Source organism: Abrus precatorius, unplaced genomic scaffold, assembly GCF_003935025.1.
Source record: "Abrus precatorius isolate BTA unplaced genomic scaffold, Abrus_2018 Scaffold11, whole genome shotgun sequence".
Lineage (NCBI taxonomy): Eukaryota > Viridiplantae > Streptophyta > Magnoliopsida > Fabales > Fabaceae > Abrus > Abrus precatorius.
In genome coordinates this window covers 14,650,985-14,664,793 of record NW_020874303.1, presented here as the reverse complement: position 1 = coordinate 14,664,793, position 13,809 = coordinate 14,650,985, and the positions used below count along the sequence as shown (strand labels likewise).

The window sequence follows — 13,809 nt, the reverse complement described above, 5'->3', positions numbered from 1 at the left end:
TATAAGATTTTAATATTTTTAACTTAAATATCTCTCAAAAATTTAAAATAAATCTTTACCTGTAGATCCTTTCATGTTGATAAATAAATGATATAGAAAACATATGATATTATTAAAAATTATATAAATTAATAATATTTTCTTCTTTTTTTTTACATAAATTTATGATAATATTAAAAAAATATAAAAAAAATTGTATAAGGTTCCTAAAACATTCTTTTTATGCAAATTTATTTATTTATTTTCATTATAATATTTGTAAATCATTGAAATTAGATAACTTGAAAACACATAATTAACCATAGAAACTAAAAAGATTTATACAGATAGCACATGAACACAAAAAGTTTATTTGGAATAAAACTTGTTGATATTATTTTCAGGTAAATGTTATGGTGAGTTAGTCAAGTAAATGAATCATAAATAAGTTAGCAAAATGACTTACTATAACATGTTTTAGAAATTTGAATATTTAAAATTTAATCATTACTAAATTTTACAGATAAAGAATCTCAATCTTTTAAATATTTAAAATTAATTTTTTTAACATAATTTTTTTAAGATTAAGAAAGAACATAATTACTTATTCACGTGAAACCATATCATATTTTCTTAAACTCATTCTCATCTTTATTTTTAAAGATATCAAGATTTTATTGTGTTTCTAATATAAAGTTCAACAATAAATTGACTGATTATGGTTAAACTTTATTTGATAAAACTTTGAAAAGAGAATTCAAGGTAAGAGATTTAATAAAGTTACGTAATCCTCTTTTAGAATATTGTCGTATAAGTTTTGTTCAATTTCTCTTTTTTCTATTTTAATTCCTTTTTATTTTTTTCCAAACTCGTTTCTCACATTTATCCTAAACCCTAAAACTACAAAACCATTTTTTCCTTTAGATTGTTATACTTTCAAATGTAAGAGTTTCTTATTTGAAAACATCATATATTCATCCCAACTATCTTAAAAATCATCATTTTGGTTTGATCAGAAAAGGATAATGACTAAAAATATTTTGTTGAAGGAGAAAAGGAGCAGAAAATTCAATTTGTTGTAATTTAAGCTTAAGTTAGAGTTATTTGCTTAAGTTAAATTTAGACAGAAATGAATTTAAATTTTTTGTCAAGTTCACTTAAGCTAACACACATTCGCTTAAGCAAATAAAAAACAGAGATGAATTTAAATTTTTTTATCAAAATTAGCTTAAGCCACAACTCATTTGTTTAAGCAAATCAAAGATATATATTAATCTAACATACATTCACTTAAGCTAATATTCATTGCTTAAGCCATTATTGTTCTGTATTTCATGACTTAAACAAATTATGTTATGCTAAAGTAACTTACTTCTAGTAAATTATTTTTTGATAATTTTTGCTTAAGAGAAAAAGCTCGACTTAAGTGAATGTTGCAAAAATTGTATGATGCAAAAACGACTACTACACATAGAGAATATGTGAAAGATCTAAAAGAGTATTAAATAATATATCAACACAAAACCTCATTTTCATGATGAATTAAAACGGTAAAGGTGAATATAAAAGTTTTAATTTTAAACATCATTAACTTCACAAATAGAGTTTATGAAAAACTTTAAAAATTTAATATAACATTTAACATTCTAAATTTTTTTTAATTATGTATTTAAACTGCATTTGAACATGCATCTGAATACATATTTTCTTAAAATAAGATTAAAAGATCTAAAATATATAAAGGTAAAAAGAAAAAAATATAACATATAAAATTTTAAAATATAAAATAAAAAATTTTAAAAATTAATTTTTTGAAAAAATTTATATAAAAAATAATAAATATATATAAACTTATATTATTAAATTATAAATTAAAAATTTAAACTATTTATAAATTTTAAAATACATCCAATGTCTTGAAAAATAGTCACTCATCGGTAAGTAACTTACCAGTACCTCATACTAGCGTACACCTTATTTTGGCTACGAATTTATTACTAATATTTTTGGGGAAGAGTTTATAATTTTAGAAAGCGGAAGTCTAATTTTAAGATGGAGTTTGCAGCCCCCCCCATCACCACCACCTTTGGTCATTGGCGGTGGAAAAGAAACTAGAAACCCCTTTCGATTCCTTCACTATATATAAACCCATTTCCCTCGAACCAACCTCCCTCTCTCTCTCTCTCTCTCTCTCTCTCTCTTACACACACATCAAACAACCTCTCTTCGCCGGCGGGGATATCTCCGGCCGCCACCCTGCGGTTCGCTTCCGAGTATTCCTTTCATTGCTTCTGGTCCTGTGCGTGTTGGATGCGTCATCACTTTTTCCGTCGAGGTTCGTGTTTTCGTAAATTTTCCATTTCTTTATTTGTTCGTTGCATGCTGTTTCGCGAGAGTTGCTCTGTTTTCGTGGCGTTTGAAATCTGTGGCTGGTTTGGTTTGGAAGAAAATTGTTATTAGAAAATGGTTTTGATGCACTGCAAGGTCGCAATGTAGTGGTGATTACTTTTTTCTTATTTTTGGGTTGCAGTTTAATCAATGAGGTCGTAACCAAAATGCCTAGTTTATGGAATTAAGGAATGGTGCAATGTTAGAAACTACAAGATGGGTACAGTAGGGAGTTTTTGGGATGCTAACAAATAGGTTAGAGAGAGATGATTTTGATTTGCGCTTCGAAATTTGTCTAGTTTCACATTGTTTAAGCTTGAAGTCTGGTTTTATAGCGATTCTGGTTGGTGATTTTATGTCCTTTATTTATCTATACAATTTTCAGATTGAAAATTATGATTTCTCTTTTCACGTAGAGAATCCGACGTTTCTGTTGGTTATTTCCGCAATTAATAAGAAACAATTTTTTTTAAGAATGACGTGCCATGGCAGTGGCTGTTATTTAGGCTTTCTTCTTTTTGACATCTTTTCTATACAGAAAATAAATGAGACACTGGCTTATTGTTTACCAATTTCAATGCTAAATAATCTTGGGGTTAATTTTCTGATTTACATCAGTCTCAGATAGCATTCAACTTCCATGATGATGCTTTCAAATAAAATACTTATCTGACTATATATGATTGGTCTTTCCATTCCTTTTCTCTATCGTCTGTATCAATTTGCTGTTGGAAGGAGGGAGAAGGAACAGTATACAGCACTGGATTGTGTTATTTTGTTGTTCTGAGAATTCTTGGATATCATTTTGATGAGTTAAATGATTTTGTATTCATCTTCTTTTCAGGTCTTGTAATCACAAGTAAAGGAAACTTGATATTTTCAGTTAAGGCTTGCTGTACTCAAAAGTTTTGGAATCTTTCACAATGGGTGCAACTGAAAATCTTGTGGACAATGCAACAGGTGCAGCAGAAAGTCCGGAAAACCACACCACTGGTCCTTTAGAAAATCCTATATATGACAATGCTGGTTCTTCAGAATCAGAAAATCCTGTACAGGACCAAGCACTGGGTGCAGAAAATGTTGTAAGTGATCAAGTAGGTGGTGTGCAAAATCCTACTAGAAAACAAGAGGGTAGTGCAGAAAATCTGGTAAACAACCAAGCAGATAGCGGAGAAGATCCTGCAAATTGTCAAGCAGCAGGTGTTGCAGATAATTCTGTAAACAACAAAGCAGGTGCTGCAGAAATTTCTGTAAATGATGAAGTAGGTGCATCAGAAAATGCGGTGAATGACAAAGCTGGTGGAGTAGAGAATTCGTTAAGCAAACAAATAGATGCTACAGAAAGTCTTGTAACTGACAAACAAGGTCCTGCAGAAAGCCTAGTAGAAGATGAAGCACATGCTGTTGAAATGTCTGTAAACAGCAAAGCAAATGCTGTTGAAACGCCTGTAAGCAGCAAAGCAAATCGACTTCCAGAAGAAGCAAAGGAGATACTGAAATCATTGGCAAGTAAATGGGAGGATGTACTTGACCCAAATGCATTGCAAGTGATCCCTGTCAAAGGGGCAATGACGAATGAGGTATTCCAGATAAAGTGGCCAACTACGACTGGGGAAACCTCACGAAAGGTTCTAGTGAGAATCTACGGTGAGGGTGTGGACATTTTCTTTGATAGGGGTCATGAGATACAAACATTTGAATTCATGTCAAAGAATGGGCAAGGTCCTCGTCTACTAGGACGATTTGCAATTGGCCGTGTTGAAGAGTTTATCCATGCACGGGTAATATGATCTTTACTTGTTATTTTTCCTCTTAATATTGACATTCCTTAAACTACCTTTGAGCAAATTGGTATTATGTGTTAAGGAATGTAAACTATAGAATGAAGCATTTTTAAAAATTACATTCAGTTTTCATCATTTATCCTGCTATATAAAATGATTTCAGCAGTGATCTTTATTTATTTGTTTTTTTATTGACCCTACACAAGTTATGAACTTGATGTGCTAATACATTTCATTGTGAATCTATCAGACATTATCAGCATCTGATCTTCGAGATCCATCTATTTCTTCTCTTATAGCGGCCAAAATGAAGGAGTTCCATGATCTGGATATGCCTGGTGAAAAGAAAGTCCACCTTTGGGATACATTGCGGTAGGTGCTATTTAAACACCTTTCCCAGCATCTTCATTAAAAATGTATACGGAAGAGGAATTTATGTGACTATAAGAAACCAGCTCCTACTTGTATAAATTTTATCCATATAATATATTTTAAGTACACTTTCATCATTTATCAAATGCTTTTATTACAATGATTCAGAAATTGGCTGAGTGAGGCCAAACGTTTATCGTCCCCTCAAGAAGTTGAAGCGTTTTATTTGGACACAATTGACAAAGAAATCTCTCTTTTGGAAAAGGAACTATTGGGCACACACCAATGGATAGGATTTTGTCACAATGATTTACAATATGGTAACATAATGCTTGATGAAGAGACCAATTCCTTGACCATCATAGTGAGTTTCTCTTTGTGCTAGTTTGTAAAATCATGGTTTTGTTGCTAACACCATTGTGGGTAATGTACCATGGGTCCTGCTCCGAGAAAATAATTAGTTTTACTTCTATCATGATAGAATTGCTGGCTATATATATATTTTTTATATATATTTGTAAAATGATTTTTCCCTTACTAGTAGCAAATTCTATTACGCTATTAAATGTGTCGTGGACCATGTTTATCCCCTGAATAGAAATGTACCAAAAGTTATGGAAAAATTGTATTTGTAAAAAGAAAAAAAAAAACAAAGACCAGTTATACAAGTCTCTGATGTTCAAGAGGTATGCATCCTATGACCTAAAAGAGATTAAGTATGACTTAAAAGAATCGTTATAAAAGAATACCATATTCATATTTCTGACAGGATAGGATTTTAAATGTGTATGTAAGAGTTTTCAGTGATCTTACTTGTAGCTTGATAAATGCTGCTAATTTCTTATAGTGCTTAAGCTCTTCTATATTTTAAGTTTAAATCAAAATTTTAAAGCAACGAAATCTTGGGAGATAAGGGAATGTATTTTATTGATGATCATATATGTCTCCTACATGATATCTTTTCTTTGTTTTTATTTATTTATTTTCTGCATGGTGTACTAGTGTACTCTTAATCAACTGGATGATCTTTCTATACTTAGATATATTTTTTCCAAGGGATCATCAATGTGTCATAGCCACCAAGTATGATTGAATGCTACCTTTTGTACAGGACTATGAATATGCTAATTATAATCCTGTAGCATATGACATAGCAAATCACTTCTGTGAGATGGCTGCTAACTATCATACAGAAGAGCCTCATATCCTTGACTACAGTAAATATCCTGGTATGTGACCATGTAGCTTTTTGAATGTCTTCCATTCATTTTAGTATGCCCTGCGAAGAATGACTTTTATTTGGCTGATTTTCTTGGCAGATTTTGAGGAGCGTCAAAGATTTGTAAAGGCATATATGAGTACCTCCGGTAATGGATTTCTTTAAATCTATAATGTTAAAAGATTGTATTGCATGTTTGTCTTGTACTCTTTTATTATTTATATTGATTAATTTTCTACTGTAACCCATAAGAAATTTGGTGTTTGCTTTCAATTTATTGACATTGATGATCTGTATTGTAATTGGAACAGCCAAGTTGTATGGTCTAAATTAAATAAAAAGTACAGATAAATCATCAATATACCCTTGTATTTGATCTCTTAAATAGTCATGTATCACCTTAAGAACCGTGTTTATCATGTGTTTTTGAAACTGTGGGTCTTGAGCGCAGGTGAGCAACCTAGTGACAATGAAGTGGAGCAGCTACTTCAAGAAATTGAGAAGTACAACCTTGCAAATCATCTATTCTGGGGAATTTGGGGAATAATTTCGGTATCTTCACTTTCTTACTTTAGATTTAGTTGTTTTATATTTATGCTACCTGGCATTCTAGAATGTGTGAAGCTGAGTCCTTTGAGAGGGTGAAGTTATTCCATTCACCTGGTTTTTGTGCACCATATACATATTGTAACATTGGCTACTAGGAAAAAGTAACGCTGAATTCTCTCAATGGTTTTCTTATAAAAACCTAAGGCATAGAAAATAGATGTGTATTAATTATTTTTCCCACTATAACGAAAGTAATGCTGAAAATTCCATGAAGGCATGAATAATAGACGGGTGTAAAATGGATGGATTGTATAAATTTTGAATTGAATTATAATGGTTGGGTAAAAAATTAACTATTCATTCATCTATGATTTATTAAAAAAATATTAAAAAAAATTCAATCCATCCATAACTCATTTAATAATAAACCATCCAAATTATCCAATAACCATTTTTTATGGATGAATATCAAGCCCATCCATTTAAAGTATATTATATTTTTTTAAAATGACATTTTTACAAAATAAAGTTCAATATTAAAACACATTCTAGCATCTAAACACTATGAGTCCAAGACCAATCCCTTCTTAACAGGCTGTCTGGGAAGGGTTTTTGGAGGGGAAGGGAGGATATTTTTGTTTTAAAATCCATAAAATTATAAGTTATTTATGATAGTAAATAAATAATTAATACATTATGAGTATTTTATATCTTCAATTCTGAACAATTATTGAATAAAAATACTGATTTTGCTCTTCCCTCCGCTTCTTTCCAAAATTCCCTTCCAAAACAACCCTAAAAAAGACTTATGCCTAACCAATAAACTTTGAACTACTTGATTCAATATGTTGCATTATATGTTGGATGATTCATAATCCATCGAATAAAAAATGATGATTGAATTCAATCTATTCATTAATTTTTATTTTTATAATTGGTTGTGTTTGTTGGATTTATACATGAGTGAATTTGATGGTTAGTGGATAAATAAATTAAATTGCCACTCGTAGTAATAGATGTGTATTGTTTTTTGTTGGTAGTGTTATTATTATTATTATTATTATCATTATTTCAACCGGTGAAATAAATGGCAATTGAATTTTCCATTTGTGGATGGTTTCATAGGGATTTAGTTCATCCTGAATATCACCACTCAAAATATTAGTAATTTCCTTACAAACAAAACTAGAAATCTGGTGTTTCTATTGGGCTGTTTTCACCCATGTTATTCTGTGTTTTGATCTAAATGTAGTTTTTAAACTTGTTGTTTCAATAAACCATCACATGTTCAATTTATCTCCTTATTTTGGGACATTATGAGCATTGTACCTTCCCTTGTTTTCTGATTGTTGGTATGCATGTATAGCCGTTTCAGCAGTAAGTATTATTCCCTTTGCATTTTGAGGTTTTTGAAAACAAAATTGACCTTTTTATGGGAATAACATTTGAGGATGAGAGGATAAAAGTTACTACAGTTATGGATTAATGATAAGATTGGAGTTTGATTGTTGAAACAAATAATTTCACTATCATGCTATGGCCCTTCCGGTTTTACGGCATATTTCTCTTGAAATTTTTAATTTTAGGTGTCTCAAAACCACAAAGTGCTTTTGGATTTTGGTTTAAACAAAGCTATTATTTTCTTTTGTGAAAAGGTTACAAATTTGAGGTTTTTAGCAAAGAAGTCAAGAGAAGCTTATAAATTTTTAGCTTCGCTGAAGAGTGTTTTTTCTCTTGAGAAGCACTTTTTGGGTGTAGAAAGGATAATCCAAAAGGTAGTGACAAGAAATAATTGGACTCTACAGATCAGATGTACTGTACATTTACAGCATTTCGGTTTATACGGCTTCTTCTATCTGAGCTGCACATATTAAAGATAGAAAAAATAAGTTGTTTAACTTATGAAACAAGTTTTATTCATTTTTTATATTAATTTTTTTCTGCTATAAAGATTTTTGTAAGTAACTGGTTGTATACAGTAACTAGAAGCAACAGGGTTAGGAATTTATTCTACATTGCTTCATCTTCTGATTATTTTGTACAGGCACAAGTAAACACAATTGACTTTGACTACAAGGAGTATGCCAAGCAGAGGTTTCAAGAGTACTGGGCAAGGAAGCCTTATCTTTTAATAAGTTCTGATGCACATTCTCCTTATAATGCGCCTGAGGGTACAGGTATTTGATTTAACTTGTTTCATATTACTTTGACTAGAATCAATAGATTGTTACAAAACCAGATAAGATTCTCTGATGTTTGTCATTTTGGTTGTGTGATTCTTAAATGTAGATGAGGCTGGAGATTCTGACTTAGAAACTTCATCGTTGTTTATGAGTAGGAGGGTATCAAAAAGCCAATTTTATTTTAGCATTACAAGCCATAACAAAAACAAACAATGTAATTAGCAGTAAACACATAAAATTAGGTTAGTATTCTCTTAAATGTTATTTATTTGTGTCCATGTGTTAATTATGTTAGGACTGCAGGTGAGGATATGGGCTCAAATGGGGCCAAGCCCACACTATGGAGAGTTTACACTAGAAGAAAGAAGAAGTTATAGGCAAGGAGAGTGACATGGCAGATAGAAGTAAGTGGTTAGCCAAAGTAAGGAGAGAGTCTGTTATAGTGGGACTAGTCTGAGAGGGGGGTATCTTTTCATAATCAAGAAGTTAGTTATGGATAGAGTACTAGCTCTATGTAGGAGCCTAGCTCTTTGGCAATAGTTCTCATTCCACTGATTTTTCCTATATATCAAGTAATAACATCATTTCCGCTGTTTCCGTTGTTTGAGTTTAATTTCCTTGTTGATGTACTGGTTTGTATCAAATTGGTATGACCTGCCGGATATTCGCTGCCGGATATTCGAGAAGAACGATTTGAGAATCACTTTGAGGGATCAGCATTTAAGGCACGGCAACGGAAGTGAATGCCACCAAAAAAGAAGACAGAGAATAGAGGAATGGAAGCAAAGATCACTGCTCTTGAAAATGAAATGGCGAACGTCAAAGCTACCATGGTGGCAATGAAAGCCCAAGCTGAGGAGAATCAAGCTCAACTTATCACATTATTAACAAAGAAGTTGGAAAACATGGTTTTGGTGGATAAGGAGTATGAAAGCCAGGGAGAATGAGTCGATGACAATGGCAAGGAAGTAGAAGACGATAAGGGGATGAAACTTCAGAGGGAAATCAAAGTTCTGGAATGAGGGAGTTACAGGGAGATTCCTTGGATGAGTTCTGCCAATCTATGAAAAAAATTGAACTTCCCATGTTCGATGGAGAGGACCCTACAACGTGGATTACTCGTGTTAAAATTTATTTCCAAGTGCAAGAGACCCATCTAGATGTGAGCATCAATCTGGCCCAACTTTGCATGGAAGGTTCCACCATCCATTTTTTTAATTCTCTATTGGATGATGATAGAGATTTGACGTGGGAGCAATTCAAAATTGAGTTGATGTAGCAGTATGGAGGTATAGGAGATGGCAATATTTACGAAAAATTAGCGGCACTGGAGCAGAGGGGAAGTGTTGGTGAGTATATATCAGAGTTTGAGCATCTTAACAATACAAGTGAAGAAGTTGCCTAGTAACTAGCATTGTGGATACTTATTGCACGGGTTGCTAGAGGAAATTCACAATTGTATTTGTAGTCTCAAGGCATTGGGTCCCATCCTGCATTCTTCGTTGATGAATTTAGCTCAATCGGTTGAAAAAGTGGTTTGGAGAGAAGAAACAAGCATGAATCTGGGCTGACAGAGCGAGGGTTGGAGGTGTTTTGGGCCAAATACAGGTTCAAGGTTTTTTTCAAGCTCAATAAGAAAGAGCGGTGAGGAGAAGGATTGGGTCTGTCAAAAGTAGTAAGGAGACTACAATTAAGGGGAGTAGTAATAAAGGAGGGTCCTATGGGCTAAAGACTCAACACAAAACAGGACAAGGAGGATGTAAAATTGGAGCTGAATGGAGCTAATTTCATAATAGATACGTTTCTGTTTGAATTGGAGGGTATTGATATTATATTGGGTATGGCATGGTTGACTTCATTGGGAACAATGTTGATTGATTGGAAGAAGCAAATCTGAATTTAGAGTGGAAAGGAAAGGCAGTTGAGCTACAGGGAGAAGGTTTCCATCCGCAAGACACCATGGCTTTTCAGAGTGTGTGTGTGAAACCTAAAAGAATGTTGAAATTGTAGAGTTACATGTACTGCAGGTGCAAGGTCCAAGCATGGAGCATGTTTTGAGTTCAAATCAGCAGCAGGAGTTGGATAGATTATTAAAAACCAATTTGATGTGGTGTTTGATGAACCTAGGAGGAGAAAAGAGCACTCAATTACTTTGTGGGAGGGTCAAGGACCTGTGAATGTTTGTTCTTATAGGTATTCGCACCATCATAAAAACAAAATTGAGAAACAGGTGCACAAGCTGATGCAGTTGGGTTTCATATGCCATAGTCATAGTGCATACTCTAGTTCAGTGATACTTGTTAAGAAAAAGGATAATACTTGGACTTGGAGGAAGTGTGTTGACTATAGGGCTCCCAACAAAGTCATTTTACCTGATAATCAGGTTATCACCAAGTCAGGGTTAAGGACAGTGACATACACAACAACTTTTAGAACACATAAGGGGTACTACGAATACATTTCAATCATTGATGAATGAGGTATTCAAACCTATTCTTGGAAAGTTTGTGCTAGTATTCTTTGATGACATTTTGGTGTATAGTTTAGATTGTTTTACTTGTCTGAAGTGTTGAAAATTTTGAGGAAACACCAATTGTTTCTGAATCGAAAGAAGTGCCACTTTGCTCCTAATAAATTCCAGCATGTTTTTACAATGGCCTGCTCCCAAGAATGTGAAAGGGAAGGGGGGGGGGGTGTGAGATGTTTTTTGGGGTAGAGTGGGTATTACTGAGACTATGGTAAAATAGTAAAACGTTGACTAAATTGACAAAGAAAGAGGGGTTTAAATGGAATTTCCAAGCACTAGAAGCTTTTGATCTGTTCAAGAAGAAGATCACATCTGCACCAGTTTTAACCTTGCCAGACTTCAATGAGGAGTTTATCATTGAAAGTGATGCATCAGGGCAGGATTTGGGCGCCATTTTAACACAAAAGGGAGACCTGTGGCTCAGCAAAGACCTCAAAGATAGAAACTTAGCTAAGTCTGCCTATGAAAAAGAGCTAATGGCTATAGCTTTAGCTATTCAACACTAGAGGCGTTATTTGCTAGGCAGAATGTTCACTGTATGTACTGACCAAAAGAGCTTGAAACAAGGGTGCTGATGCATTATCCTGCATGCATGATGAGGGAGAGCTAACTACTTTGATTCACTACCCAAGTGGACACTATGAAGTATGGTGATTGATGAGATTCAGAAAATGAAAAGTTGAAGGGGATTATTGACGAATTCCTACAAGGAAGGAAAGAAAAAAAAGGATTTTCTTATAACAATGGTGTGTGGCTCTACAAAGGGAGATTGGTGATTTCTGAAAATTCTCCCTGGATTCCAGACCTATTAAGAGAGTTTCATTCCGCTTCTCAAGGAGGTCACTCTAGGTTTTTCAGGACATATAGGCGTGTAGCAGCCAAGTATTGGTTTGGGATGAAGGAATGCTACAGTTTGTGTGAGAGAGTGTCATTTGCCAAAGACAGTAAGGGCTAAAATCAGTCCTAAACTGGCCCCTAGATATTATGGTCTACTTCCAGTAGTGGCTTACAAACTACACTTATCAGAATCTGCTAGAATTCATCCAGTCTTCCATATGGAGAGTGGTACAGAAAATTTGTAGGTGCCCACAACGGTCCTTGCAACCAGATCAGTGTACAAAGATGGGGATCTGTTAATCAAATGTTGATTATGTGGAAGGGAAAGCATGTTGATGAAGCTACATAATAGAGAACTACATGGGAGGAAGAGTTTAAAATTAAAAGTCAATTTCCCAAGTTTAACTTGGGGACAAGTTTGTATTTCTAGCAGGAGGCAGTGTTAGGACTGCGAGTGAGCATATGGGCTCAAATGGGACCAAGCCCATGCTATCGAGATTTTATACTAGAAGAAAGAAGTATATAGGCAAGGAGAGTGACTTGGCAGAGAGAGAAGTAAGTGGTTAGCCAAAGTAAGAAGGGAGTCCGTTATAATGGGACTGGTGTTAAGAAGGTGCATCTTTTCATAATAAAGCCTATCTTTGTGGCAGTAGTACTCATTCTACCAATTTTTCTTTTATATCAAGTAATACCAGCATTATTTCCTTTGTTTCCCTTGTTTGAGTTGTTTAATTTACTTGTTGATTTTACTGGTTTGTATCAAATTATCATCATCAACAACAATAATTAAGTTTTATTCCACTAGACGATTATAGTTATATGGATTACATAATGTCATTTAGCCTGTCTTGTCCATATGTTAATTATCAATATTTATAAAATTCTTTTTTGTTTTCTATCAAAATTTCCCGTCAAATAAAATAGCATTGAATGTGATTCTCTGGTGCTGAATTTGGCTATACTTTTATTTATGGTTTTTTGCCAAATTTTGAAAAAGATTGAATAACAATTGGGATAGGTTTCAACTTGTGTGTGAAAGAGTGTTGCTAGCATTATTATTTGACAAGATGGGATTCAACTTTACTACGTTCTATAGTAGAATACCTTTTCTTTATAGAATATTGGGATTTTCATATAAAGACTGTTGAGCAACTTTTGTTATTCTGGCCCCGCTCCAGCTTCCCTGTGATTTGTTTGTACCCCCTGTTAATTAGGAAGATAAATAATTTCAAGTTTTATTTGTTAGTCTTTTTTATCTCTTACTCAGGCTTACTGCTTATCTAGAATCAAGGAATGTAGTATTTATTATTTTCTTACACTTGTACTTCTATTAAATTGTAGGTATTTTGGTTATAAGATATTATTTAGTGCTATTAGAGTAATGGATTATTCTTATCCAAGGGCATTAAATAAATTTATAGATAAATTTTGTTTGTATTTTTGCTTTATTCCTTTGTATTCGAACCTTTATACTTAAAAAGTTTATTTGAAAAGCAACTGTATTTGCAGGACCTCAAATCAATCAATTTTACCAAGAATGCAGATAGATGTTGAATCTTTCTGTATTTCGCCCTTTTTCTGTTAGTAATTTTAGTTCCTTTAAGCAAGATTCATCACCATGGATTCTCTTACTTTTTCACTAAACTAAGCATAAGCATTAAAAAGACCACTTGTGTATCTTTGAACTTAAATAGCCAGGATTATTATTTGTAGCGAATCTGACTATTTATTGACAGGAGAGCTAGCGTCGGCATTGCCCACCAAATCGAAGAACTCTGGTATCCTCAGGAAGATGAAGAGAGTTTTGGGTCTAGGCATGTTCAGGTCCAAGAACTAGAACAATATCTCAGGCAGCTTTTTTTTTTTTACTTCCTCTTTTGGAGTGAAATGTCAAATCAGTAAAGTCAAGAAAAGACACAAATAATGTACTAAACAGACATTACTTTTTGGTATTATATTTGATTCATTTTT

The 13,809-nt window shown here is 33.3% G+C and overlaps 1 protein-coding gene across 2 annotated transcripts; it reads left to right on the top strand.

The window, feature by feature from the left end:
- The first annotated feature begins 2,009 nt into the window (after positions 1–2,009).
- Positions 2,010–13,809, top strand: LOC113854925 (probable choline kinase 2). 2 transcript variants are annotated; one of them, XM_027486261.1, is made up of 9 exons: positions 2,010–2,314; positions 3,212–4,148; positions 4,402–4,523; positions 4,692–4,887; positions 5,635–5,752; positions 5,843–5,890; positions 6,194–6,294; positions 8,336–8,468; positions 13,575–13,809. In XM_027486261.1, the coding sequence occupies exons 2-9, from the start codon at positions 3,291–3,293 to the stop codon at positions 13,673–13,675; spliced, it is 1,677 nt and encodes a 558-aa protein (XP_027342062.1). In that variant the 5' UTR covers positions 2,010–2,314; positions 3,212–3,290; the 3' UTR covers positions 13,676–13,809. The 2 variants fall into 2 exon arrangements, with proteins under 2 accessions (XP_027342062.1, XP_027342063.1); XM_027486262.1 differs by lacking the exon at positions 13,575–13,809 and having other exon boundaries at positions 2,183–2,314; positions 3,212–3,531; positions 3,601–4,148; positions 6,194–6,245; positions 8,336–8,372.

What these genes read in the sequence shown, in the direction of transcription:
- LOC113854925 (XM_027486261.1), top strand. Translation starts at nt 3,291, where the DNA reads ATGGGTGCAACTGAAAATCTTGTGGACAATGCAACAGGTGCAGCAGAA. An exon ending in CACCTTTGGGATACATTGCG is followed by an intron (nt 4,524 to 4,691) that starts GTAGGTGCTATT and finishes ACAATGATTCAG; the next exon opens with AAATTGGCTGAGTGAGGCCA. An exon ending in TGACTACAGTAAATATCCTG is followed by an intron (nt 5,753 to 5,842) that starts GTATGTGACCAT and finishes TTTTCTTGGCAG; the next exon opens with ATTTTGAGGAGCGTCAAAGA.